General features: G+C 40.4%; 1 protein-coding gene across 2 annotated transcripts in view; it reads right to left on the bottom strand.

Moving 5' to 3' along the window:
- immp2l (inner mitochondrial membrane peptidase subunit 2) overlaps positions 1-27,902 on the bottom strand; it is a 532,661-nt gene that overhangs the window by 131,923 nt on the left and 372,836 nt on the right. For both annotated transcript variants that reach the window (XM_043709514.2, XM_043709513.2), the window contains one exon: positions 16,172-16,274. In XM_043709514.2, coding sequence (XP_043565449.1) covers positions 16,172-16,274 — 103 coding nt within the window. The remainder of the gene's footprint in view (positions 1-16,171; positions 16,275-27,902) is intronic.

Below are 27,902 nucleotides of genomic sequence, written 5' to 3'. Positions count from 1 at the left end.
ACCCTCCAATCCACAGGAACTGATCCCGAATCTATCGAACTCTGGAAAATAGTCACCAACGCATCCACGATTTCTCGAGCCACCTCCTTCAGTACCCTGGGATGTAGACCATCAGGCCCCGGGGACTTATCAACCTTCCGACCTAACAGTCTCTCCAACACCAATTCCTGGCAAATATAAATTCCCTTCAGTTCAGGTCCTTCAGCCACTGTTACCTCTGGGAGATTGCTTGTGTCTTCCCCAGTGAACACAGATCTGAAGTACCAATTCAACTCTTCTGCCATTTCTTTGTTCCCTGTAATATATTCCCCTGTTTCTGTCTTCAAGGGCCCAATTTTAGTCTTAACCATTTTTTTCCCTTTCACATACCTAAAAAAGCTTTTACTGTCCTTCTTTATATTTTTGGCCAGTTTACCTTCGTACCTCATTTTTTATCTGCGTATTTCCTTCTTAGTAATCCTCTGTTGTTCTTTAAAAGCTTCCCAGTCCTCCGTTTTCCCACTTATCTTTGCTATGTTATACCTTTTCTCTTTTGACTTCATATGAGGATGGCTGCCAATCCTCAAAAATAGCCAGGAGGAGTGATGGAGTTGGGGGGAGGGGAAAAAAAACAGCTGATGGGGCTACGTTTAGCTGTTGAGCACCTCTGAATTCAGCCCTTCAAGCAGGACAATCTGACTCAGAAAACAAGAACGTTACCAACTCAGCACAACTTATATTTCTGCTGTAATCCAAAATACTTTTCTGCCCAACATGTCTTCAAGCGACCTTAATATTTTGTTTCTAGGGAACTACCACACACAATAAAATCAGCATGATTTACTGAATTGTAAAATCATAAACATGCCTATTTCCAGTAAATTTCACACGGTGTTTAACAATTTAAAATATTGGCTAATTTTGTGAATCTTTTAAGTTGAGTTGTTCTGTTGAGTCATGTTGGCTTCAATGTGATGTATTTGAGAATAAGTGACACTAATTGCTATCATAACCAATTAAACTGGAAAAACTGTCAACGGATACTTTGCCCTGAAATCCTCAGGCTTGTCATTGTCCATGCATGCATTTATAAAATGAGTAATTAAACAATCACAAATGGAAAATTATCAAGACACAGGCAAACAATTACTTTTGGGGTTTTAAAAATACAAATGATCTGATTATTAATGGGACTTTAATTGAACAATGTGACTCCAGTTGAAAATACATATTGAGCATAATCTAGTTTGAAAGTGGAGCACCAATATTTCACAAAATGCACTGCACAAGCTAAATAAATGTTTTGACTTTTTTCCTTGTTCTTGAAAGAACATGTTTCTCTAGTACATACAGGATTTTTTTTCAATCTTGCCCTGCTCAGGGAAATGTCTTTTATCTGGCAGACATCATAGGAATTGCATTCACACAACCTCTCCCAAGCTTTGTTCTCTGTATCTCTCCCTAATCCCACCTACACTGAATCCCTATCCTAAATGTAATTCACCTCAGTGTTTGATTTCTCCCAATCTCTTGCGAGCATGCCATGATTCTGTGTATGGGATTGGAGCTGATGCTCTTGCTCAGTCCTTTTGACCAACACTATCCATTATTCAAGATCCCCTGCAATAAACTATCAATAAGATGTCAGCATTTGGAATTATACTGCCAACCAAAGTTATCCTGGCCCTTGATACAGAATCTGATTACCATAGTAATAGCAGCTCCCAATGATGAGGTAAAGGAATATTATTATTCTTATTGCAAAGCTTAGACCTAGGAGTTTAGAAGAATAAGATTGTGCTCTAGTTGAAGCATACAAAATTCAAAAGTGGTGTCAATAGGGGCGATGCAGGAAGAGTGCTTTTCTTGATTTGCGATAGTCTCAGAATAAAATAAGCCATTTAGGACAAAAATGAAGAGGAATTTCTTCACTCATATGGTCAAGAATGTTTGAAATTCTCTCCCTCAATGACCATGAAGTTTCAGTCATTCAGTTTAATCAAGACAGACATTAACAGACTTCTACTAAAGATACAATGTGATATGGAGATTGTTCAGAAAATGACTTTGAGGTAGAAAATCAATCATGATCGAGCTGAATGGCAGATTAGGTCTACTCCCGTTTCTATTGCTTCTGTGCCTCTTAACAAGAGCAGGATATGGCAAAGCCAGGTAAGTGATCAAAGTCTCAACTGGTTTGTTTGAAAATGGGAAAGGGAGGACTGAAGAATTCTAGATAATAGGATGTGTGTTGGAACAATGGAGGATTTGACACAGTACAGAATATGAGTTATGCAACAGGATATAATGGCATAGCAGGGACAGCAGAGGGGAAATAACACACAAAGTGAATTAAAATTTGGATTAGGGTTTACTGCAGGTCGGGTAAGGGCTAGGATCACAAATGGGAAATATTGCAGAGATTAATGTAGGCAATGTTGATCGTGGAATGGATGTCAAGTTTAAAGATTCGATTACCAGCAGGACACCAATGTTGTACATTATGTGTCTCATTCCTGATGAAGGGCTTTTGCCCGAAACATCGATTTTCCTGCTCCTTGGATGCTGCCTGACCTGCTGTGCTTTTCCAGCACCACTGTCTCAGTCTAATCTACTGACCGAATAGTGGAATAAATTAATGCCAGCAACATGAGGTTTCCTGCAGGAGACAAAAAGGGCATCTGATATAAAAACCCAAACTAATTACTCAGCATCCCAGGAGGAATCTATTGAGAAAACAAGGCACGGCAAAAAGTTCAAGTGTGTTTTTCTTTGTTAGAATCCTAAAACTGAATTTTACGTCTTTTTGGTTACGTGCCAGTTGCATCAGGTCTCCTGTAAGTTTTTGATGCATGAGATCGAGTGAGGTTTCTTATCATGTCTTCGAAAACTTGCCTCATTAACTACTGACCCCTAACCCAATGGTATCCCTCTTGTCCAATCTAATCCCTATCACCATGTTTCATTCTCAGAGCAACTCACCACTCATCAGGTATCCACTGAAAGATTGGCATCTTTGAGCTCATCCCATCTTTAAAAGGTCATTATGCACGAGGACAAGAATGCCGATGGCACCCTGTACCTGGGGGAAGCCAGTTATGTTTCCGAATCCTACTGCCTGGGATTGCAGCACTGAGCTCATCATCAGGAAACAACACGAACTGGTGTAACCTAGCAGGGATGGTACCAGCCCTGGTGCACCTCTTGATGAATGACTGAGAGATCCCTCACAGGTCAGCTATCACTCCCTAAAGGAGCCAGTCACATCAAAGTTCAAGGTCACCTTTCCAGCCACCCAGAGAGGATGGCTGACATTGACACTGAATCCACCCAGCCTTGAAGCTGTCCCAGATATTTTCTACTCTTCTACCCATCCTCCCCATGTGGAGATCCACCACATTAAGCTTTGCATCCAATGTCCTCCCGAACACCATGATTACACCTTACTGATGCTCACCCTGGTGAGGCCAAAGTGATGGTTACTGCAAATAACCTTCCTTCCTATGGTCTATCATGCCCTCCTCTGCTTTTTTTGCCTTCTGTCCTTTATACTTATAGATTCTCCCATCACCATCATTGATGCACATCTCTACACATGCCTCTGTTTCGCCCCCCCCCAGCCATCACATCCCCATCCCTTTCAGCAGTGTTCCTCCCACGATACCACAGCCACCTTACCCATCTTGCACCCTATTCAACAATCAATGCATGCATCCCCAAAGGTGTCTTCAACAGTCTAAGCATGTTGAAAAACAGTCTTTCTTTATGTAAAAACAGAATAGGAAAAAATGGCTTTCAGAATTCAATACTTGAATACTTTTGCCATGCAACTTGTTCAATTTCTCTTCTGGGAACTTTGTGAAGGCATACTTTTTTGCAAAAATAGCTCACCTTACAAGCACACTTAATAATGTCAATAAATATAACAACCCAGTCTGTTAGTTCAGGATAAACTTCATAAATGAGATTTGTTTTGTCATTTTATGCCTTGACTCTGAAGGATCATGTCTTAAAACTGCTCAAAATATAATCATAAAGGATTCCACACATAAGAAATGAACACCATACTTACGTAGAAGTGACAAAACAAGTCCTTTGGTTAAACAATTAAAGATGTATCTCTAGATGTGTACCATATTAGTGGCATGTTCTAGCTGTTCCAATAAAAAGGTTATTAGTAGCAGTTGTTACAGTATGTGTATCAGGTACTGTACCCTCAAGCAAACTACTGAAATATATTTGCAATAGCATTTTAATTACCAATATTTAAATAAACCACAAGAAGAATCATGGAATAAGTATAATAGATAAGCCTAGTGTGCATTTTCAACATCTTAGATGCATGCAGTGAAGCTTTTCTTACAGTGCCTACACTATTTTAACACAACATTCAGTTTTACTACAATATTTAAAATATTGTTGAATAATAATAATTTGTTTTCTGCATTGAATGATACGCAATGCTTTGTTATGACATACTTACAAAGGCATCAAAATTGAGATGATTATTCATAAACTTATTAAAGAATTGTAAAGATTTCATAATCTTTTTAAGGAAAAATGTTATTATAGTTCAAATATTAAGTAGACGTTTCTAGTTGTCAACTCAATTTGGTTCAGGTTTGAAACAACTGACAACACTGTCTTCCTTTGATATATCTCCTACATGGTATGAATAACCATATCTATCTTTATTGTGCCACAGGTTTATTTATCATAAAACATCTAGCAAATGATCTCTTCCTGTCCCCAAACCCCTCCAACCAAAATAGCCCAAGGTCATATCTTTGCACCCACTCTCCCATTCCTCATCGACCAACTGCAAAATCGATGAGGAGTTCGCTTATGAAAAAGCTTGTTGCCCTGCAGCTGATGACTATTTGGATCAGGGTGACACCCATCTCAGAAGAAACTCTTACCTTAGAGAGCTATTGGAAAATCCTGTTAGTCAGCAGCTCTATAACCCCACTAGGCCAGGGTGAAGCTAATGGCTGTAATTGGGACAAAAGCTAATTCCCCAAAGACGAGGAGATTATGCGTATCAGATGGAACATGAGTCCAGAGTATCAGCAGGACCTCTGAGGTGGGATACAGCCCAACAGGATGAGGATGGTGCAGGCTAGGTTTGAGTATTGAGCAAGGTTAAAACAGTCAAATGATCAACAGGATATCTTAAATTCAGTCCATGGTACCAACTATAGTCAATTCTACATCTTGACCATCCCTCTGCCTCTACTGCCATTGTGTTGCCAACTGTTTTGGATAAGCCATGATATCCTACAGTTCAATACTGGCCCCTCCTCCCCAAAACACTGATTTTGTGTTATTGATACTATCCCCATTGTTGCCACCAGCTTAGGATAAAGGAGACTGTTTCCAACCTAGCTGACATTTTTATGCTAAGCTAAACCTTTGATTACACATCAAGCTCTGAGGGTCTGTGTGGACTTGATGGGCTGAATGGCCTGTTTCCACATTGTAGGGATTTGATGATTTCCCCATATGTAATATTATCCAGCATCCAACCCTACTTTCAACATTTGTTCAAGAAATTCTCATCTGTGCTTATGTCACATTCAAGTCTGACTATGCCAGTGGTGTTCCGCCTGGACTCCCAAATATTACCCTGCTAAACTTCACATCAATCAAACCTCGAAATTCCATCACTGCCCACTCTCCTAATTGGCCTTCACAGCTCCCAGTTCACCAAAGACTCCCATTGAAAATTCTCAACTTGCTATTGAACTCCTTTTTTGATCTCACTCTCCCTTATTGTTAATTTCTCCAGTCTTACAGTCCTCCATGAACTCCATGATCGTCCATCTCTAGTTTAAGACATACTTTGCCCACTATTGGATGCTGTGTCATCGCCATGGTCCAAGCTCTAGAAAAAGCCCCTAAACCTCTGTACCTCTTTGTTGTTCTTTCACATCTTCTTTATACAGAATACTTTGACCATAGAGTTTAGTCACACTTGTATGAAATGTCTTGGATAATTTTGTCCTAAAAGCATATTCTGCTGAGACACAAAATCTAATAAATTGAAATTAACAGAATGAAAAAAGTATTTTGAAGTATGAACTTGTTCAGTTCTCATCACAGTCCGAAAAATGAAATAATACATAAGGGCTTCCACATCTAGCCATTATTTATAGATAAAAGTTTATTCCAAAGCAAATATTGAATTTCACCACACTAGTTCTAAACATTAAGCATCAACTAACATTTGACACTAATTACGTTCCCTTTATAAACACTACAATAATTAAAATTTTCCCTTTACACATTGTTGAATTATGAGACGGCTGGATTCAAAACTTAAACTTTGTCTATTTTCTGCTGACAGAAATAATTAAGAATTACTGCAATGAGTTCAGTATGGGTCAGTGATAATGTTGTCTTTCAACTATTTTTCTCACTGTGTTTCTCAAGGGAGTGACTGAATGCTGCAGAATAAAACATTTAATTTAATTACACTGGGATGTTTTTAAGGAAATGTGTCACTCTTATAAAGGCCTGAGTAAATGAAATGCCAAATTTAACAGCTAGAGGAAAACAACACATATACCTTCACTCCAGTTATTGTTACAGTGCTGTCACTGCTGATCTGCTTTCAGTGATTTCAGTCTTATCTCAGAGATCCTATTGATCAGAATCTCACAGAATAATCCAAGTGCAACCAAAATTGTTGAAACAACTTGTTTATTAGATTTTAAATTTAGAGGACACAAGCCCAAATTTTACAGTAGGATTACTGGTGAAAGAATTAGTACATTCCATTCATATAGACAAAATTGGATAGAAACAGTTAAAGGTGGAAGTCAAGACATTGTAGAGGTTGTGTTAAAGGAAGGTAGCGTGATCTGCAGTCCTCAACTCATGAAGGGTATGAAGATCCAAATATACACATTAGATACATACTAAACACCTGTAAGTAAATTTTATAATACTTCTAGTTATCTGTTCTTAATAATTACTATCAAACAACCTCATTGTCACTGAAAGTTATTTTTTAATGTTACAGAACCTGAATCTTGCAATTTGATTAATGTTAGATCCACAGTAGACAGATTTTGTTTTCCATTCCTGGTGCGCTGTGAGCAATGGTGAGAAAGTTGGGAAAATACAAAATGAAAGTTCATAATTTGAGTTTGATGAATTTTGCAATTTTCTACTGAAGCCAGAAACAGTGACTTCAAAATCTTACTTTCAAAGGATGTCTAATTTGCATACATTTGCATTTCATTAATAGCTGAACTCACCTTTTTTACATACCACCACCCCCTCTCCTGTCCATCCCCAAGAAACTAAACATAAAATTGTGACATGTAAAACAGACAGTGGGTATCTGTCAGCTGCCACTTAATGATTTTTATCCCAACCACCATTTACTTTAATGTTCACTTTAATGTTCATGCTCGCTCCATGGACAGCATTCTCCCTGACCCTTGGTCCATTCAAGTCAGCAATGACAAACTAACAGCCTCACCACATTACAATGCCTGCACTTGGAACCAACTTACACACCACTTCAGCAATTCAATACAGAGTCCCTTACATGCTTCTGCCAGGTTGCTTTGTCCACAAGTATAAGCATCTCATGTATTTGCACATGAGATGCATCTACCTTCTTTACACTCAGTTACTTGCACTTATTTGGAGGCCTCTGTCCAGCCTGTGTCTACTACATATTGCTTTCTTATTGCACTCTCGCTGAATTCAGTACTGACGTATGACTCCCAGGGTTAGAGTGGGCTACCTTGAGGTTGGCCACCATGTGTCAGGCACTTGGTTCAACCAAAGTCAGGGGATCTGTGTCCCTACAGTTCAGCGATTGAGCCACAGTCAGTCGTGCAGGCCAAATGTAATCAGGAATTACAAGTGTCATGAACACCTCAGACTGGAGGCTGGGTCATTCTGGGCTGTCCTGCCATGTTACTGTGAAGAACTGGATCATAGCCAGTCATAGAAATTTGGTCAAAGAATGATCATGGTGCTTATCGGGGGGGGGGGGAGCCCATAGAGTCCTGGGAAAAGCGAGCAACTCGTATCTGGAAATGGGCTTCATTGCACTGAGTTTTTGAGGAATGGTGCCAGTGATGGACGACAATTGGATATAGTAAGATGTAGGAGAAAGTGAGGACTGCAGATGCTGGAGATCATAGCTAAAAATGTGTTGTTAGAAAAGCGTTCCTGAAGAAGGGCTCATGCCCAAAACATCGATTCTCCTGCTCCTTGGGTGCTGCCTGACCTGCTGTGCTTTTCCAGCAACACATTTTCAGCTATAGTAAGATGTGACCTCATAATGACTGAGATGGACTGGAAGTGGGGTTACAAACAGGTAATAGTAACTCAGGCCTCTCAATGGCAATAAAGGCATGGAAATTTCCAAAGCTATGGTCTCTGGTGGTTAAAGTGGTGACATTAATAGTCATATAAAGGAGTTCAATAGAAACACAAGGAGGCTAAAAGGTCATAGGGGCCACAAGGACAGCAACATCAAAGAAAAAAAGAAACATGGGGAAGGTCTTGCATCGCAGGGAAGCCCTGCAAGTCACTTGCACAGAAACAAAGTTGGAATATTGCCATGTCAGACTGAAAGTCAACTGTACAATAACTACACAAAATGGCCCCAACTGCATGCAAAGTGAATGGAGTAAGTTACAGTTTTTCTCTTTGGATTGTGAGGGCCTGCTATGGCCAATTGCAGGTAATCATGTCTCCACTGATTCAGTAATGCCACCCATCTGGCTTCAATTTATACTTCATCAGCAGGTCATTCATTACCTAAGAATGCATATTAAAAATTTACGGCCTCAAGCCATCATGAGCATTACATTGCTTGCACTAATTGACTCCTTGTTATGTCAGATAATCAAATTAAGTAGACCAACGTGTTTAAAAGCTGCACTTGCTTTTGCGTTTTCACAAACAAATTCCGCAGTCAGCACTGGAGGACAATGTGTTGCAACTGCCACAATTGCAAATTGAATTGTAAAGATGTGATCTGTGATTTGCAAGGCAGCTTTTTATTTGGTGGTGGTGGCAGGAAACTATAATATTGGCTTATGGGCAGAATTCTACTCTCCCAGTATAGTACACAAAGTTTGGTTGTGCAACATGCATTTGGATAAGGTAATGGACCTCAAAGCTCCATGTGAAGGCAGGACATTTTGCAAAGCACACTCATACTGTGTGAGGGCAAAACATGAGATTTCATTGTGATGGATGTGAAAGCTCAGCCTCCTTCATAAAAATTGTATTTGCTTTCTGACAATCCCCAGAGATTATCTACTTATGTACCTGGAGTCTTTTGACATTTTTTTTGGAGTTGAACAACAACAATTAAAATATCAAGAGCAAGCCAATAAGAACGAAAATTTCCAGCAGCAATCATGCAGCCTCCAGAAGGAGAAGCAGCAGGTAAAGATTCACAAAAGGGGTGGAGGAGAATCTTGCGACCCTGATCTACAGGACTTGTCACAATTTCCTTAAACTTTCCTAAAGATAGTGTAGGGGTTTTAATGTCTGGCATCACTCTGGCAAATCCTTGAAGTATAGCACACAAAGGGTGTGCCATTTCATTTGTCGCTAGCTGTACCCTTCACAACTGAAGCTCAAAAAGTGGAGATGTACCAGATATGGATGAAATGGGGCATTGACAGCAACATTCTGAGGATGAAGATGCGGATCAGCACATTTCCAAGACAGTATGGTAGAACAATGCATTGATACATGAAAACTAGAGGTAACATTGTTGAAGCTTCATTCCAAGACAAATGAACTGGATTTGGATTTCTGAAGGACATGATCTCTGTTATTTTTGCCATGGCCTTTTCAATTGGGTCATTGTTTAGCAGCAAAATTTTAGCAGTAGGAAACATGGTGAGCTGTCCTTAGTGAGTAGGAAGTGCAGAGGGCAGAAAGGATGAGTAGTTTTGGAGGATAGGTTGGATTGTGTAAACATGATGCACATAATAGTGAAAGCTGTAGTCCATGAGCCTTGACGAAAGGCTTGTGCAGTGTAGAGTTGCTGAGCGGTGGCCCTGTGTGTGTGAGGTAGCAAAGACAAAATGATAACAGCTACCCTTTCATAGTGGAGAAGGTCAGTGACATTTTCCTGTACATGTGCTCTCTCTAACCCGGGTCACAGCAGTAACATGGGTTACTATCTGTGTCCAGCCTGGATAAGCTTGGTGGAATGGCCTCCTGTGGCAGTCCACAAGAAAAAGGATGGTCCTTCTCTCTGCCAGCCCATTCATTAGTACCTCCAGGTGAAGCAGGTACTAATTCCTTTCCCTATGGTCCAGCACCATAGAATGTCCTGGCTGGTAGCATCTGAAGTGGTGTGCAATTGGACTTTCAATATAGTGTCAGAGGCATGAACCATTGAAGATCCTAGCAGCAGCAAGAACTTCCACCTCTCCTTCCCCATGATTTTAAGAAGACGAGCATCCAAGCTCCAGTTGGTGTAGGTTGGAAGATTGCATGAGAAACTTTGCTCCAATCCACACTGGACTAGACACCATGGATTGCATTCAACAAAACGCTTAAACTGAAAATGGGAAAATTCCATCCTTCAAAATATTTAATGGAGTGACATGATAAATTTTGCCACTACTACATTATTATTTTTCTTCTATGCAATAATTTATCCTGACGTACAAGCAGTACTTTGAAATAGAAACTGATTAACCTTGAAACCTTCAAAGCATTCCAGAGGAAGTTTGCACCATTAATTCTCGTTCAAGTAGTAATCCTTTATACGATTTGAAGCATACCATCCACTTCTTTTTCTTTCTACAATTCTCTATTTGTTTACAGGTACTAATTTAAAACATTACAGCAATTGAAAGAAATTGAGCTGTAAGTAATAGGTAACGCTGAAAAGTATGCAGCCATTCATCTTTACAAAACTATCAGTCAGCTTCATGATACAAATCACCTTTATTTTGTTCTTTCATAGGTTGTAGACAGTTGCTGGTAAGGTCAGAATTTGTCATTTCTAAATGTCCCGCAAAGGCTAAACTGCTGCAACCCATCTGCTACCTGTTTAGTGCAACTCAGTGGCTGGTTGAGCCATTCATGAGGGCAATTAAAGGTTGATAAGGGTTTGAAGATGCACGTATCTTGGGTAAGGACAGCAGATTTCCTTTCCAAAAGGACACGAATGAACCAGATAGGTTTTTACAATCAAGTTTCACAGTCACCATTACAGACACCAGCTCTCAATTCCAGACTTACTGATGCAACTAACTGAATTTAAATTCCTTCAGCTACAATGATAGAATTTGAACTGGGCTTGTGGATTACTGATCCATTGACATCACCATGACACCACTCCCACCCTGGGGACCATGCTACTTTGCATGAATTACATTGAAAATCCATCAAACTGTAAAGTAGTGAGCTATGCTCCTCTAAATGAAGCAGAAACTGGTTGTAATATGCTGTTTTACATTGTGTACTCTAAATCTAATGGGAACTTTAGGTTGAAAAAACTAATGTTATGCAGTTCATTTTTTTAAATAAACAGTACAGTAGTCATCAAGCATTAAACTGAATTGCAAGGAACAAACATGTATTTGTTTTGGAAAATAAAGTCAGCCAAAGACAAAATGTTGCAACATATATTATCCAAACAGTGGAGTGTCAGAAATATTATTTTGAACCAAATTAATGTTTAATTTCATTGTTTAAATAATATATACAAGCCAAAGGTCAATCTTTCAAATAGACAGTAATATCAGTGGTTTAAAACTGGCAAAGGGTCTGAGAAAACTAACTACAAACACTGTTCTAGGAAAGGGAATTGAATGGTCAGAAAGGGAGAGCAGGAGATTATCAGAACAGGATCTCACTTAATCCACCAGGAGAGCTCAGCTTGGTGAGGGAAAACTGAACACAGTGACTGAGGATTAAGAAGGACAGCGAGGTTGAGTTATGAGTTGACAGAACAGGAGACAGTTGACAATGACATCTACACAAAGTTTCTGTCCAACAGGTGGAGGAATTCATTGCAGGAGATGGAAGTGGAATTATGCTGATGTGGCAGGAGTCTCAACAGTTCGATGCTACCACTCCAACCAGCTGCCAAATCACATGCCAATCAGACATTGGAAGGCCATCAGTGATTCTTCACCTGGGAATTAAGACCTTGTGCAAGTTCTGACCAACAAGATTTATCAGCTACTCAGTTGATAATCTGCCTAGAGGAGGCAGTAGTTGTTGCTGAACAAACATCTCACGAATCCCAGAACTACAGAGGACCAAGGACTAAAGTAAGTGATTAGATTAGATTAGATTAGATTACATTACATTACAGTGTGGAAACAGGCCCTTCGGTCCAACAAGTCCACACCGACCCGCCGTAGCGTATACCTCTACATTTACCCCTTACCTAACATTAGGGGCAACTTAGTATGTTTGTTCAGCAACAACTACTGCCTCCTCTAGGCAGATTATCAACTGAGTAGCTGATAAATCTTGTTGGTCAGAACTTGCACAAGGTCTTAGATTCCTGAAGAAGGGCCTGTGCCCGAAACGTCGAATCTCCTGTTCCCTGGATGCTGCCTGACCTGCTGTGCTGTTCCAGCAATAAAGTTTCAACTTTGATCTCCAGCATCTGCAGACCTCACTTTCTCCGCAACTTAGTATGGCCAATTCACCTGACCCTGCACATCTTTGGACTGTGGGAGGATACCGGAGCACCCGGAGGAAACCCACGCATACACGGGGAGAACGTGCAAACTCCACACAGTCATTTAAGGGGATTGGTTGGGGGGGTTTGTGGTGGAGGCAAGGACAGCAGGGTTGTTCCCAGCAAACAGCTCCTGTCAAATGTCCAGTCCCTCAATCAGGCAATGATTTCCTCTGATGAGGGAACCACCACATGCCACCAGCTAACCTACTGCCCTCATAATGTAACCTAATGGTGACGAGTCCACTTACAGCTGGGCTAATCCCTGCAGAGGCAAACAGTGGCTGTCAAATAATTGGCCACAATTAACAATGGTATGGGTAGGTTGGTCATGGGCCTTCTTAGCCTCAATCTAATTCTGGTGGAGGTGAGGGATTTGTGTATCCCACCACTGCATCCACCTCACGACATCTAGGAGCACAAGATTCCGCCCAGAAAAGGGATTTGAAAAGGGAAAAATATTTGGGATTTTCATCCTCCTGAATTTATCCCCTTTTATTACTCATTCTTTAGTTGTGATATTGTAAATATACTTTGGCTTTTGTCAAGTTCTAGACACACTGGGCAAGGGGGAAATAATATAAATTTAATATAGATAATTTTCGCCATTGGTAAACTCATTCTTTCATGTCTGGGAAGAGTAAAAGGACGTATAAAATAGAATTTACCAAAGATTTGTTGGAAACTGAAAGTTCCTTTAAGGACTGCAATTTAGTTTAAAATTTCTTGTTTGAGAAGTGGGAAAAGCCAGGAAATCACAGATGCATTAATGTCACTTATGGGTCTAATTTTATTAATCTAGAATATAGGACAACGTTAGTGACAATTGGAGAGGTTTTGGGTAATCTGTGATAGTCAGCTGTTATGTTCCTTGATGAGATCTCCACGTTTAGTCTTTTTTTTTTGTTCATTTGAGATGTGGGTACTGATGGATCAGTCAGCATTTATTGCCCATCCTATTTGCCATTGAAAGGTGGCAGTGAACTCCTTAAACCATCACAGTCTATTAGATTGAGTACACCAAAGTTTGGGAGAGTTCCAGAATTTTGACCTGCTGGCAGGGAGGGAATAGTGATACGTTTCCAAGTCAGGTTGGTGTGTGTCTTGGAGACAAACTGGAGATGGTTGTGTTCTCACACATTTGCTACCCTTGATGGTAGAATTTGCACGTTTCGAAGGGGCTGCCAAAGGATTCTTACTAAATTGCTACAGTGCATCTTCCATATGGTATGCACTGCTGCCACTACTCATCAGTGGTAGAAGGGCTGAGTGTTAAGGTCTGGCGAAAAAAAGGATTGTTTTATTTTGCTTGAAGTGACCAAAGTTTGAGGTTCCAGATGATTCTAAGAGGATAATGCCATACCATTCTATTGTTTTTAACACACACATTAAATTTTGTTATACAAAGATAATCAAGCATAATATAACTACAATATCCATAATAAACATGACGAATATGATTTAACAGAAATTATGGACAAATACCTAATGGAGCACATCAAATAGAACATGTGGTCAAAACAGGACACCCCAGTGATGTGACATGTTGTCAAATCTCACTAAAATTTCAGGTGGACTCTTCCCTCCTGAAAAGCAGTGAGGAAAGTGGCAGAATGGGAAGATAATTAGACAAGTTTACATTCAGGAGATACATTCAATATTCCTGCCATTACAGCAATTAAAGCCTGAGTGGGAAGTCAAAAGCTTAATCTTCCCATTCCACCACCAACTGAGGTTCTTAAGTAGTCAGTTAACAGCAACCTAAGGACTATTTCACTATGATTCTCTTCTTGGCAGGCAAGAACGAGACATCCTTCCCAACTGGTACTAGGATTGGGATGAAACTCAATTTGCCATAATCTGGGTGACACTAAGGGAATGACTGAGATTCAGGGATGGCCATGAAAGCCACATTCTTACAACAAACACCCTTCCCTACCTTCCACCATACCTCACTTTGTCATCTCCACCATCTGATCACCACCCCCCCTCCCCAAGCGTGCCATTCTCACTGCTCCTATATTCATGGTTACCATGCCAACAGTAGCCTTGGTTTCAGAAGTAATGCTCACTGTGACTGCTGGCATTTGATTGACTGACAACCTTAGACAGTGCAAGATAATGCCCTTGTAGGAAGTGATTGAACAAAATGCCCACTGAGAGACCATCTTACATGGCTGAGAAGTAGAAGGTCCAGTGGGCTATCCTATTTACAATGGTTGGGGGTATCCCTCATTTTATGTTTGCCATCACTCTTGTAGGCAAATTGGAAAATACTAGCCATTATCTCCTTTACAAGGGATCCTAATTCTTCACTCTTGAAAATCCAGCCTTCAACCTTCCTAAAACGTCTCTGACAGCAATGATCTCATTGATTTCTCATGTTGAGGTAGTTTAATTTGACCTCCTGAGACTGCATTTCACTAGAGTCCCCAAGACTGCACCCCAGCTTCAACTCCTCAACACAATTCCAGCTCTCTTATAGACAATGAAGTTATCACTACTCCTGTGAGTACTCCAAGATCTTCATTCTTCAATGTGTATCAAACATATACTATTTCTTGGCTTCCTTTACACCATCATCAACTGCACTGAACTATAAATAGCTCCCAGGGACTCTTCCTGCCCTAACTAACTGAGTCTACTGACAGCAACACACAAGCTGCCTGAAGTCACTTCCTTGCTTTAGCACTCTTCCAGCCCCAAAGTGCCACTGATGTCTTCCAGCAATAGCTCCCTCTATAAACTGAAACCAGGGAACTTTCTTAAGATCCATCATCTCGAAGAAAATGTAGACTACTCAGAATTTTACAGCCTTTTAGAATTCACTGAACACGTTAAAGCTAATTTACTCTAATTCGCAAATCAAACAAGCTTGTCTACTTTGATTGAATGAAACGATATGGGTAACTTCTTAAAACAAAATTGCTCCAAACTGTTAAGTACAATTAAAATCATGTGCTTCAATTGCACTTAACCCATGTTTTGCATTTACACCTTAACTTCTCAAACTAAAACATGTGAAATAAGTATTTGCTACAAAGTGTATATATATATTTTAAAGGACAGATTATGTTTTACCAATGGAGTTTTTTGTGGAAATTACAGAATGATTCCATGATAAATGCTATGCAGCAATAGAATTTCACTTCAAAGTATTTCTTTCTAGCGCCTTACTATTCGTTTTCTTATAGAAGACATTTACCAATAATTAAATAAGAAATATGCATCTTTATGAGACTGCACTTACTTATTCTACAATTTCGATAACTTTCCATGCTTTACAGAAAGTCATTAAGTAGTCAAGTGAAAATACAGCACATCATAACATCATTCTATGCCTATTAAGATACCCAGTCTGAATTATATGTACAAAGCTAATTGAACAATTTGCAGAATCTATTTGAGTTACTTCTTCCATTATTTCATGATCTTGATTGCTGCAAGTACAACATTAATTTAACAGACTGAAGAAAAAAAGAATAAACTTACAGGTCCAAAAGCATTGCTGTCAAAGCTGTGTCCATGGTGATCTCCTTCAATCCATAATTGGCCATTGGGAATCTTTATGAATCTGTTCCTATATCCCATAGTTCTTTAAAACATAATGATCAAATTTTTATTCTTAAAAATGTATTTTACACATATTGTAGTGATTTATTTTTGTAATAAAGATAATTGTAAGTTCTTCCAGACTTGCATCAGTCTGACTGTTGAGTAAGAATGAAATTTAAACGATACCATTGACTCATGCATTAAATTTGCCCCATTTAACATTTTTCTATTTGATATAATGAAACAGTACATCTGGTGTACCTTTCTTACCATCTAACTCCATCAAATTGCAAATTTGTGCCACACAGAGAAGCATAACAAGAACAAGGCAGATTCTTGGATGTATGATGCCCTCAGCAAATGAAATTGACTTAAGTCAGACATCAGAATATTTTAACCTTAACTGAATTCATCGGTTATGTAATGGAATAAAGAAAACCAGAATTCTGCTCTGGCATTTTGCAATAATGACTTCGGTGTTTGATTACTTAGCAATTGAGCTTTGTGACTTTCAATAAAAACAGCTGGCCATGATAACGTAAACCACCCATCCACATAAAATAGTGTATCCTCTGTCTTATCATGGAAAATTCCCTTGTTTTGTGTCATTTACTATATACTATCTTATGTTATGCTGTGTTAATTTGAAAATGTTTAATTAGCAAACAAAACAAAATGTTATTAATTTTTGTGATGACATCAATACCTCTGCAGAAGGTGGGAAAATTAATGGTGTTAAGTGAAAATTAGATGCTCACAAATACTCAAGCATAGTGATTTAGTGATTTAGTAGCTTTTGTTGGAGAAGAGAATGGTTCTGGAGAGTTTCTATTCATGTTGCATTAAGCTTACCCAGTCTGATAATGTTACACAGTCTTTAGTTGGTGTTATGGCCTCAGCCAGACCACTCAAAACATTCTTAAGCAGGCAGCCCATACCATAGCTTTGCAATTTGTTTTGGTAAGTGTACAGTGAAAAGTACCCAGAGTAAATTAGCTAGGTTGACTATCAGGTTTTAAAACAGACAAAAAATCATTCACAAAATTACGGAATAAAATACAAAGAACAGAATATAGACTTACTTATGCTGTTCCAAAAATACACAACAGTCCCAATAAACAAACCCCTTAAACATAGAGTAAAACTGAAACAGAGGCTTACAGGTCGAAGTTAGGAGGGCAGAAGGAGAGAGAGTCCAGCAGCCTATTTCCACACAGCCCACTGCTGAACTGACTCAACCAAGATTTCAGCTTTTAGGATTGACCACTCCCTTTCATTGTCGAGATTAGAGTGGTGCTGGAAAAGCACAGCAGGTCAGGCAACATCCGATGAGCAGGAATGAAGGGCTTTTGCCCAAAACGTCGATTTTCCTGCTCCTCGGATGCTGCCTGACGGCTGTGCTTTTCCAGCACCACTCTAATCCAGACTCTGGTTTCCAACATCTGCAGTCCTTGTTTTTACCACTTCCTTTCATTATACACATCACTTCTAAATCATTAAAGCTTTGGCTTAAATTCTCATCTGCTTACATATGAACAAAAAGACCTCTCAGTAAACCCTTTCATCTCTGTACCAAACCAGTTGTTTCAGAGCCTGGACTGTTTTTACGACCCCTCTGAAAAAGCCAAAGACACAGTATCCTTGAGAAAAGGAACAGCTTTTAAAAAAAGGACCAGCTTGGTGACACTGGAGGCAGTGGAGTTCATTTTGAAGAGAGCAACTGTATTCTGGCTTAGAGTCCTTAGCAATTACGAGGGCCTACTGGTGGTGCAGTGGTAATGTCCACACCCCTACAGCAGGCACAGTTTCAAGTCCCACCTGCTCAAGAGGTATGTAATGACATCTCTGAACAGGTTGTTTAGAAAAATAGGTGAAATAAAAAATAATCCCCTGAGTAATTATACTCAGCAAGTTAATGTAAACTGTACTGATTCCTAAATAAAACCAAAAGAACTGTTGATGCTACAAATTAGAAACAAAAATAGAAATTGCTTGAAAAGCTCAGCAGGTCTGGCAGCATCTATTGTGTAGGAAACTATCTTGTTAGACAAGGCAAGTGCCTCTTTTGTTTAGATGCACCAATGGTCTATCTTCTACTACTGATAATTAGGTAGATCTTAGATTGAGCATAGAGAATTGATGGCAGTGAACTACCCTAACCAGAATGCTATATGCTGGCAGTGATAATATCTGAAAATACAACACTCTGTGGGAGTTAAGCAGTTCACCAGTTGTATCATAAAAAATTATAATTCTCAAGGAAGCTGAGAAGTCTTGTCTTGTCATAGGATCTAGACATAATGTGAAGTATTGTTATAATCATTCCATATCTAAATTAGAAGTGAACCAATTTGTTCTGAAGCTGAATTGACATACAATCATGTAACTCTCACTGAAATACATTCTGATTCCTTTAATTTGACAATAAGGTCGGAAAACTACATCATGACTAGTTCTTGTGAATAACAATAGAGCTGCTCAATGCTATTCAGTTGGGAACAGATGATCCAGAAAAGTAGGTAGTTCCTCAGATAGTTGTCAATCAGCAGGAAATTTGTAGCTAATGAAGTTGCAAAGATTGTATATTTTTGAGTTTTCTATATTTTTAATTATGGACTGAAATAAGAAAAGTGCTACTGAAAAAAAAACAAGGACTGTTGAAGATTTGCTGCATTCTTTAACAGCAAGTAATTTGACCCTCATTTTAAGTGTTATTTACAGCGTACTGCAGTTGACATTACATAAGAACGTAAGAAATAGGAATAGAAGTAGGCCATTCAGCTCCTCGAGACTGATCTAGACTGTTCCAGAGCATCATGATTGATCTGACACTCCTTACTTCCACTTTCCTGTCCTTTTACTATAACCCTATAACTGATCAAAAATCTGAGCCGTAAATATACGTAAGGACTCTACCCCCATAACTCTGTGACAAGCTTATTTTAAGCAGTAGTGGAAGTCTGGTTAGAGATAAGCTGGTGCCAAGAGGTGTGTATGAACGGAGCTTCAATGACCCGTTATGAATGTCAAAGGTCTCCTTGCTCCAATAACTCTGTGGGTGGCTCCCAGGGAACTGAAACAGCTTGGGAGAAGTCATCAGATCAATGCAAGGGCAGGAGTACCTCTTTTCTCTGCAGTAATAAGAAACCTTAAGGCTAAAGAAAGCCAGTTTATCATTCCCTCAGCAGTTGCTGTAAGCTGTGACTCTTAATCTGTAAGACAAAGGCTTTATAAGTCTGAAGCAGCCAACATACACCTTCTGCAAACAAATGACAACATTTGGAGAAGGAGAACCAAGCAGCAACACTTCCTTACAAGCTAAAATCGACCATCTCAGTGATACCTGGGAAAATGGACCATTGAAATGACTTCCCTGCCTTCTCCTTCCTCCATAACTCCCAATTTATGTGTCTCAGTATGAGGGAAGAGGTGTTTATAAGTGGGTTAAAGTTTCAACCAATATAATTGTATGTCAGTGATTCAGAATTGTTTATAGAGTCATAGAGTCATAGAGATGTATAGCATGGAAACAGACCCTTCGGTCCAACCGACCAGATATCCCAACCCAATGTAGTCCCACCTGCCAGCACCCGGCCCATATCCATCCAAACCCTTCCTATTCATACTCCCATCCAAATGCCTCTAAAATGTTGCAATTGTACCAGATTCCACCACATCCTCTGGTAGCTCATTCCATACACGTACCACCTTCTGCATGAAAGAGTTGCCCCTTAGGTCTCTTTTGTATCTTTCCCCTCTCACTCTGAACCTATGCCCTCTAGTTCTGGACTCCCCGACCCCAGGGAAAAGACTTTGCCTATTTACCCTATCCATGCTCCTCATAATTGTGTAAACCTCCATAAGGTCACCCCTCAGCCTCCGACGCTCCAGGGAAAACAGCCCCAGCCTGTTCAGAGTCTCCCTATAGCTCAAATCCTCCAACCCTGGCAACATCCTTGTAAATCTTTTCTGAACCCTTTCAAGTTTTACAACATCTTTCTGATAGGAAGGAGACCAGAATTGCACGCAATATTCCAACAGTGGCCTAACCAATGTCCTGTACAGCCGCAACATGACCTCCCAACTCCTGTACTCAATACTCTGACCAATAAAAGAAAGCATACCAAACACCTTCTTCACTATCCTATCTACCTGCGACTCCATTTTCAAGGAGCTATGAACCTGCACTCCAAGGTCTCTTTGTTCAGGAACACTACCTCGGACCTTACCATTAAGTGTTTAAGTCCTGCTAAGATTTGCTTTCCCGAAATGCAGCACCTCGCACCTGCAAACAATTTTCTTTATAATGAATAGCAATCCTTATAAAGGTCAGAAATCTGGTCCATGCTTTCTGTTAACGTCAATGTTAAACTGGGGGAATTCAATATAATTTTAGAAATCTTTAACTTTTCTGACAACTCCAGGAATAACTGGGCTTGATTTCAAACAGACTATCCCAGTGAGAAGTTTATAAATGTTGATGGAAATTTTGGTGGCTGGCCATGGAATCCACGTAATTTAGAACATGTAGAATGTCACTCAAGCATTCTCAACAAGAGGAAAATATGGTTGATTTCCAAGCTGAAAATATATGTTATCATATTCATAGTCTGTGGAGCCAATCTGCAGCAAGCTGAAGATGAGGGATTTTAAGAACATTTTGCTTTCTGGTTAGTAAATATTTGTGAAATATACTTTCCCCCTGTTTAAATCAAAATGACTTGCTTAAGCACCTATCAGACTAAACTTGCTTAGAAACTAGTAACTGTATATGAGCAAAATAAAATCACTATTAGCTGGTAACTTCAATCTATCACAGTTGAAACTGAAATGCAGAAATCAGCTATTGGAGACAGTTGGAAAAATCTGGTACATGAAAACTTCCACTGAGATTTCACAGCAATCAAAGGTTTCTGTGTATTAGTGTTCTTTCCCAAATATTTTGCTATTTTTTTAAGGTAGGAAGTTAGTGAAACACAAGGAGGAGTGGACCTATTGTCATCATAACATTCTGGTTTAAAACTGTTTTCTTTAATAACTAGCAAAACAAAATATTTCCTTGGTGCATCACAGTGCAAACATTATCATAAGCATTTAACTACAAAATTCTTGTTAGTTTATCTTCTGTAATGTTGTGCTTACACAGATGAAACTTTTATTTATAATGTCATTTGTATGTCCATAAGATGTCCATGAAGGCATAGGATATTTCTATTGAGGGGGAAGATGGGGCTGAATTGTTGCAGAAGGAGATTTAAAAATAAGACAGAATTGATTGGTTTTTCCATTTTCAGATATTCCTGATATATTACTATTAAAACCTTCTATGGTTTTGAACTCCTCTACCAAACCTCCTCTCAACATGTTTTACCCTTTGAAAACAACTATAATTTATTTACATAACTGAAGTCCTCATGCATGGTATCACAACTGAGAGACTCTACTGTACCTTAAAACACTGGCATTTTCTTGCAGCACAGTGTTTAGAACTGAATATAATATCCTAGCTGAGGTATTCCTTATGATTAACTGGCATCCCTGTATTCTACCCCTATAACTCTTTGTGGAAGCTTGTTTAAGTAGTAGTGGAAGTCTGGTTACAAATAAGCTGGTGCCAAGAGGTGTGTATGAATGGAGCTTCAGCTAGCAACAAGCAACTGATTGGTCTGTGATATGGTGATCAGTTATTAATAACAAAGGTCTTCTTCTGCTAATAACTATGTGATTGGCTCCCAGGTAGCTGAAACAACTTGAAAGAAGTCATCAGATCTCTGCAAGGGCAGGAGGATCTCTTTTCTCTACAGTAATAAAAAACCATAAACTTGAAGAAAGCCAGTTTATTGTTCCCTCAGTAGTTGTTATAAGCTATGGCTCTTAACCATTAAGACAGAAACATTATAATGTGTAACTCCATAATCTCCTTGCATACTCCAATTCTATCATTATTAACTCCTGCAGAATCAACCTGATTCAATGAAGAATCCTGGGGCAAATGGCAGGAGCAGCGCCAAACATACCAAAAACTAATGTGTCAGTCAGCTGCAGCTACAGCACAGGACTACTTACATACCAAGCAGCTTAAGCAACATACAATGCTCAAGGCTAAGCAATCTCACTGAAAATGGATCTGATCTAGGTTTTTCAGTTCTGTACGTCCAGCCATGAATGTCAGTGAGCAATTAAACTATTAACATTTGGAGGAGACACCACAAATCTTTAATGGTGGGGCAGCCAACACATTAGTCTAACAGAAAAGGCTGAAGCATTTCTAATCATTTTCAGTCACAAGTGTTAAGTGGAGGATCCTCTTTGAGTTGCCCAGCATCACAGATACTAATCTTCAGCCAATTCGATTCACTCTATGTGACACCAAGAAATGGCTGAAGGCAATGGAAGCTACAAAGGGGAAAAATCCTGTCAACCTTCCAGCTATGCAACAGAGGAATTCTGCTTCAGGAGTAGCCATACTCTAGCTAAACAATTTCAGTACAGCTACATTGGCAACTATCCGTGTAGAAAATCTCTCACATATGTTCTTTGCACAAGGCAAGGGACAAACTAACCCAGTCAATTATTATCACATCAGTCCACTCTCGATCATCACAAAGTGGTGGAAGAGGCTCGACAGTGCTATCAAGACCTGCTTGATGATGTTCAGTTTGGATTTCTCTGGGACAACTCAGCTCCTAACCTCATTAAATTCTTGATCCAAAAGAACAGAACGCAAAAGGTGGTGTAAGAGTGACTGCCTTTGACATCAAATCAGTAGTTGTCTGAGTACAGCTATCAAACAGCCCTAGTAAAATTAAAGTTAATGAGATCGGGGGGGGAGGAGGTAATCTTTATTGGTTGGACACAGTTCATAGGGAGGGAAATGGTTATGAGTTGTTGGAGGTCTATCACTTTTATCCCAAGACATTGTGGCAGGAGTTCCTCAGAATAGTTTTGGCTAACTGAGATTTAAATGCTTGCCTGACAAGGTAAACTCAGTTTAGGTTGTGTGATCGTTTAGAAGATAGAGAGGACTGCAGAGTCACAGTAGACTGATGAAAGGTCCTGCTCGAAATGTTGACTCTCCTACTCCTCAGATGCTAACTCACCTACTATGCTTTTTCCAGCACCACACTCTTATTTATTTGTGTAATCATATTCACTGAGAGCTATGGGATCAAGAGAAGAGATAATAGCCAAGTAGCCAATGGCCTAAACAACTAGGCCCAACATAAAATCAGCTAAACAGTTTATGCAAGCAGGACCTCATGGAATGCGAAAAGGTCAAGTTTACCACAGGTCAAAAGCTATCAAGGATCAGCCCAAATCTGTCCTGCATATTGAACAAAGGCGGTTGACTTTAACAAGGAAGTGTCATTATGACTTGAAATGCTTTAAGCAATACTCAGCCGGAATAATAAGGAGAAATGTAATGTTTGTGTATTTCCCAGTTTTGGCCAGACCACTTGGCACCACGAAATAAATCACATCTTGGAAAGGGTGCAGTTACACCAAGGATGACCTGGACGGACCTCATTTGGCACTGTGACCCCTGCCTGTGACACTATTGGTTGAAGTCAGAGAATATTCCAGAAAGGCTCAGAAAGGGGAGGATGAGAAGGGACATCTTGCAGCCATTCCCTCAGTGAAAACTCCATGCAAGATTCACCTGAGTGCCTTGTCGACAGAATTTAGTGAATTGGATCCCGCAGCCCCAACAAGTTCACCACAGCGAGTAGTGTGTGTTTTGCAGGCAGGCAGCCTAGTTTGGGAAAAGTTCATTTAATTTATTTTACTTATTTGTAAGATTTGTTTCTTTAACTTGATTGTGTTTTAATAAAAAATAGTTTGAATTGCAGTCCTTTACTTGTCTCATTCAGTAAGAGTATCTGGATAAATGCGTTCTATGAGTAATAAATTAGTTGAAATGTCTGTGTAGAATATTTCAAAGGCAACAGTATTGTCTTACAATCAAACACCTACAGTTGCTTCCATCATAAGGTCACAATGTTCAGCACCATTCATGACTCTCAGTTACTGAAACAGGGCGCACCATATTCAGCAAGACCTGCACTTATTCCGGCTTGGGCTGGTAAGTGGAAAATAACATTCTTACCACACAAAGGTTGCCGATGGTAGGTTCATTCAGAAAGTAAGGAAGCATGAGATACAGGGAAACCTGGCTATCTGGATACCGATTGGCTGGCCCATAGATGACAAAGAGTGGTAGTAGATGGAAAGTATTCAGCCTGGAGCTCAGTAACTAGTGTTGTTCCACAGGGATCTGTTCTGGGACCTCTGGTCTTTGTGATTTTTATAAATGACTTGGATGAGGAAATGAAAGAGTGAGTTAGTAAGTTTGTCATGACACAAAGGTTGGTGGAGTTGTGGATAGTGTGGAGGGCTGTTGTAGGTTCCAACGAGACATTGACAGGATGCAGAGCTGGGCTGATAAGTGGCAGATGGAATTCAACCTGGAGAAGTGTGAAGTGATTCATTTTGGAAGGTCAAATTTGAATGCAGGTTACAGAATTAAAGGCAGGATTCTAGGCAGTGTAGAGGAACAGATGGATAGATAGATCCCTCAAAGTTGCCACCCAAGTTGAGAGGGTTGTTAAGAAGGCGTACGGTGTGTTGGCTTTCAGTAGGAGGGGGATTGAGTTTAAGAGCCGTGAGGTTATGCTGCAGCTCTTCAGAGTCCTGATTAGACCACACTTGAAATATTATGTTCACTTCTGGTCGCCTCATTATAGGAAAGATGTGGAAGCTTTACAGAGGGTGCAAAGAAGATTTACCAGGATACTGGCTGGACAGGAGGGCATGTCTTATGAAGAAAGATTAAGGGAGCTAGGGCTCTTCTCATTGGAGCAAAGAAGGATAAGAGGTGACTTCATAGAGGTGCACAAGGTGGTGAGATGCATAGATAGAGTGGACAGCCAGAGAGGTTTTCCCAATGCAGAAATGGCTATCACAAGGGGGCATAATTTTAAGGTGATTGGAGGAAGGTTTAGGGGAGATGTCAGAGGTAGGTTCTTTATACAGAGAGTGGTGGGTGCGTGGAATGCACTGCCAACCATGGTAGTATTGTCAGATAGGGACAATAGAGGCACTTAAATGACTCTTGAGTAGGGACATGGATGAAGAGTTTGTAGGTTAATATGATCTTAGAGTAGGATAAAGGGTCAGCACATCATCGAGGGCCAAAGGACCTGTATTGTGCTGTACTGTTCTATGTTCTATGTTCTAAATGCTAGGCAGTGGCCACTTACAAAGAGAGAATCCAACCATGTGCTTTTGCCATTCAATAGCGTTACAGGTGCTGAAATAAAACATCTTCGGGTCCAAAATTGAAATGGGCTAGCTGTGACTAGAAGAACAGGGTAGAGACTTAGAATTCAGCAGTAACTATCTCTTGACTCCAAAGTCTGTCCACTATTTAACAAGGAGAAAGTGAGGACTGCAGATGCTGGAGATCAGAGCTGAAAATGTGTTGCTGCAAAAGCACAGCAGGTCAGGCAGCATTGAAGAAGCAGGAGAATCAACGTTTCGGGCATGAGCCCTTCTTCAGGAATGAGAAAAGTGTGCCAAGCAGGCTAAGATAAAAGGTAGGGAGGAGGGACTTGGGGGAGGAGTGTTGGAAATGTGATAGGTGGAAGGAGGTAAGGTGAGGGTGAGGGTGAAGGTGAGGGTGAACCCAGATGGCCTCCTTCTTCAAAGACCGCAATTTCCCCCCAGACGTGATCGGCGATGCTCTCCACCGCATCTCCTCCACTTCCCGCTCCTCTGCCCTGGCGCCCCGCCCCTCCAATCGCCACCAGGACAGACCCCACTGGTCCTCACCTACCACCCCACCAACCTCCATATACATCGTATCATCCGCCGTCATTTCCGCCACCTCCAAATGGACCCCACCACCAGGGATATATTTCCCTCCCCTCCCCCATCAGCGTTCCGAAAAGACCACTCCCTCCGTGACTCCCTCGTCAGGTCCACACCCCCCACCAACCCAACCTTCACTCCTGGCACCTTCCCCTGCAACCGCAAGAAATGCAAAACTTGCGCCCACACCTCCCCCCTTACTTCCCTCCAAGGCCCCAAGTGATCCTTCCATATCCACCACAAATTCACCTGCACCTCCACACACATCATTTACTGCATCCACTGCACCCGATGTGGCCTCCTCTATATTGGGGAGACAGGCCGCCTACTTGCGGAACATTTCAGAGAACACCTCTGGGACATCCGGACCTACCATCCCAACCACCCCGTGGCTCAACACTTCAACTCCCCCTCCCACTCCACCAAGGACATACATTCCAAAACAAAGCAACCAAAGAGGACTGGGACTCTCTCCGCCACTTTAAACATTCACCAATGATACACAGTGGCAGCAATGTACACCATCTACAAGGTGCATTGAAGAAACCTGTTGCAGCTCCTTCAGCACAACTTTCCAAATCCCAAGTCTACCACCACCAAAAAGGACAAGAGGAGCAAATACGTGGGAACACCACCACATGTCCATTTTCCTTTAAATGACATATTCGAAATATAACATGGTTTCTTCATAGACAACGGATCAAACTTTTTGAACATTCTCCCTAACAGTACTGTGGATGTACTCATAACAGATGGACTGCAGCAGTTTAAGAAAGCAACTCAATATAAAGGATGATTCTGAATGGGAAATAAATTTTGGCCTAATCAGAAATGCCCACATTTCATGCATAAATATAAAAACAAACTTAAGGGCCTCAGTTGGCAAAGGAGTAAGAATGCCACAGGCCTTTCTGCTGACAGCTTAATTCTGGAGGAGGTGGGTGGCACGGTGGCACAGTGGTTAGCACTGCTGCCTCACAGCGCCTGAGACCTGGGTTCAATTCCCGCCTCAGGCGACTGACTGTCTGGAGTTTGCACGTTCTCCCCGTGTCTGCGTGGGTTTCCTCCAGGTGCTCCGGTTTCCTCCCACATTCCAAAGATGTGCAGGTCAGGTGAATTGGCCATGCTAAATTGCCCCTAGTGTTAGTTAAGGGGTAAATGTAGGGGTATGGGTGGGTTGCGCTTTGGCGGGTCGGTGTGGACTTGTTGGGCCGAAGGGCCTGTTTCCACACTGTAATCTAATCTAATCTAATAAAGTGGCAGGGTTTGGGTGCACTAACACACTGCCTAATTAAGAACCTTTCCCACCTCAAGCTTACAAACACCAGGAGCAGAAGATTTGTCCTAAATTAGATGATTCAGCAGTTTATTTTAAACGATAAGTAAGCACCTTTCAAATAGAATGGTTAATATTCTGATTAAAATGACAAATTAGCTGATCAGAGGGAAGAATATTGTGCAAACTGAAAAGCATAGATATCATATTAAACTTGCATTGTAACTGGGTTAACCAAAATGCAAAGCTCTGGGCACAAGCTCCTTTTATTTCTCAAAAACAGAAGGCGAATGAAGGAGTGTCCCAACAGAGACCTTTACAATTATGAAGCTGTTTTGAGGAAGTAAAGAATATGTTTTTCTTTGCAGGGGAAATGGAAGTTAAATGAACAAACCTCAGGTAATCAACAATAAATTTAACAGGAGAGTTAGGAGAGACGTCTTTCCCAGAAGTAAACAGGGAATGTGGAAGAGGTAGGAGTGGAGGTGAATATCATAGGTACATTTAAGAGGAAGCGAGATA

This window comes from Chiloscyllium plagiosum, unplaced genomic scaffold (genome assembly GCF_037043375.1).
Source record: "Chiloscyllium plagiosum isolate Xiang-an unplaced genomic scaffold, Cpla_swu_hap1 HiC_scaffold_19, whole genome shotgun sequence".
NCBI lineage: Eukaryota > Metazoa > Chordata > Chondrichthyes > Orectolobiformes > Hemiscylliidae > Chiloscyllium > Chiloscyllium plagiosum.
The sequence above is the reverse complement of the archived record's forward strand: the minus strand, read 5'-3'. Positions and strand labels throughout refer to the sequence as shown.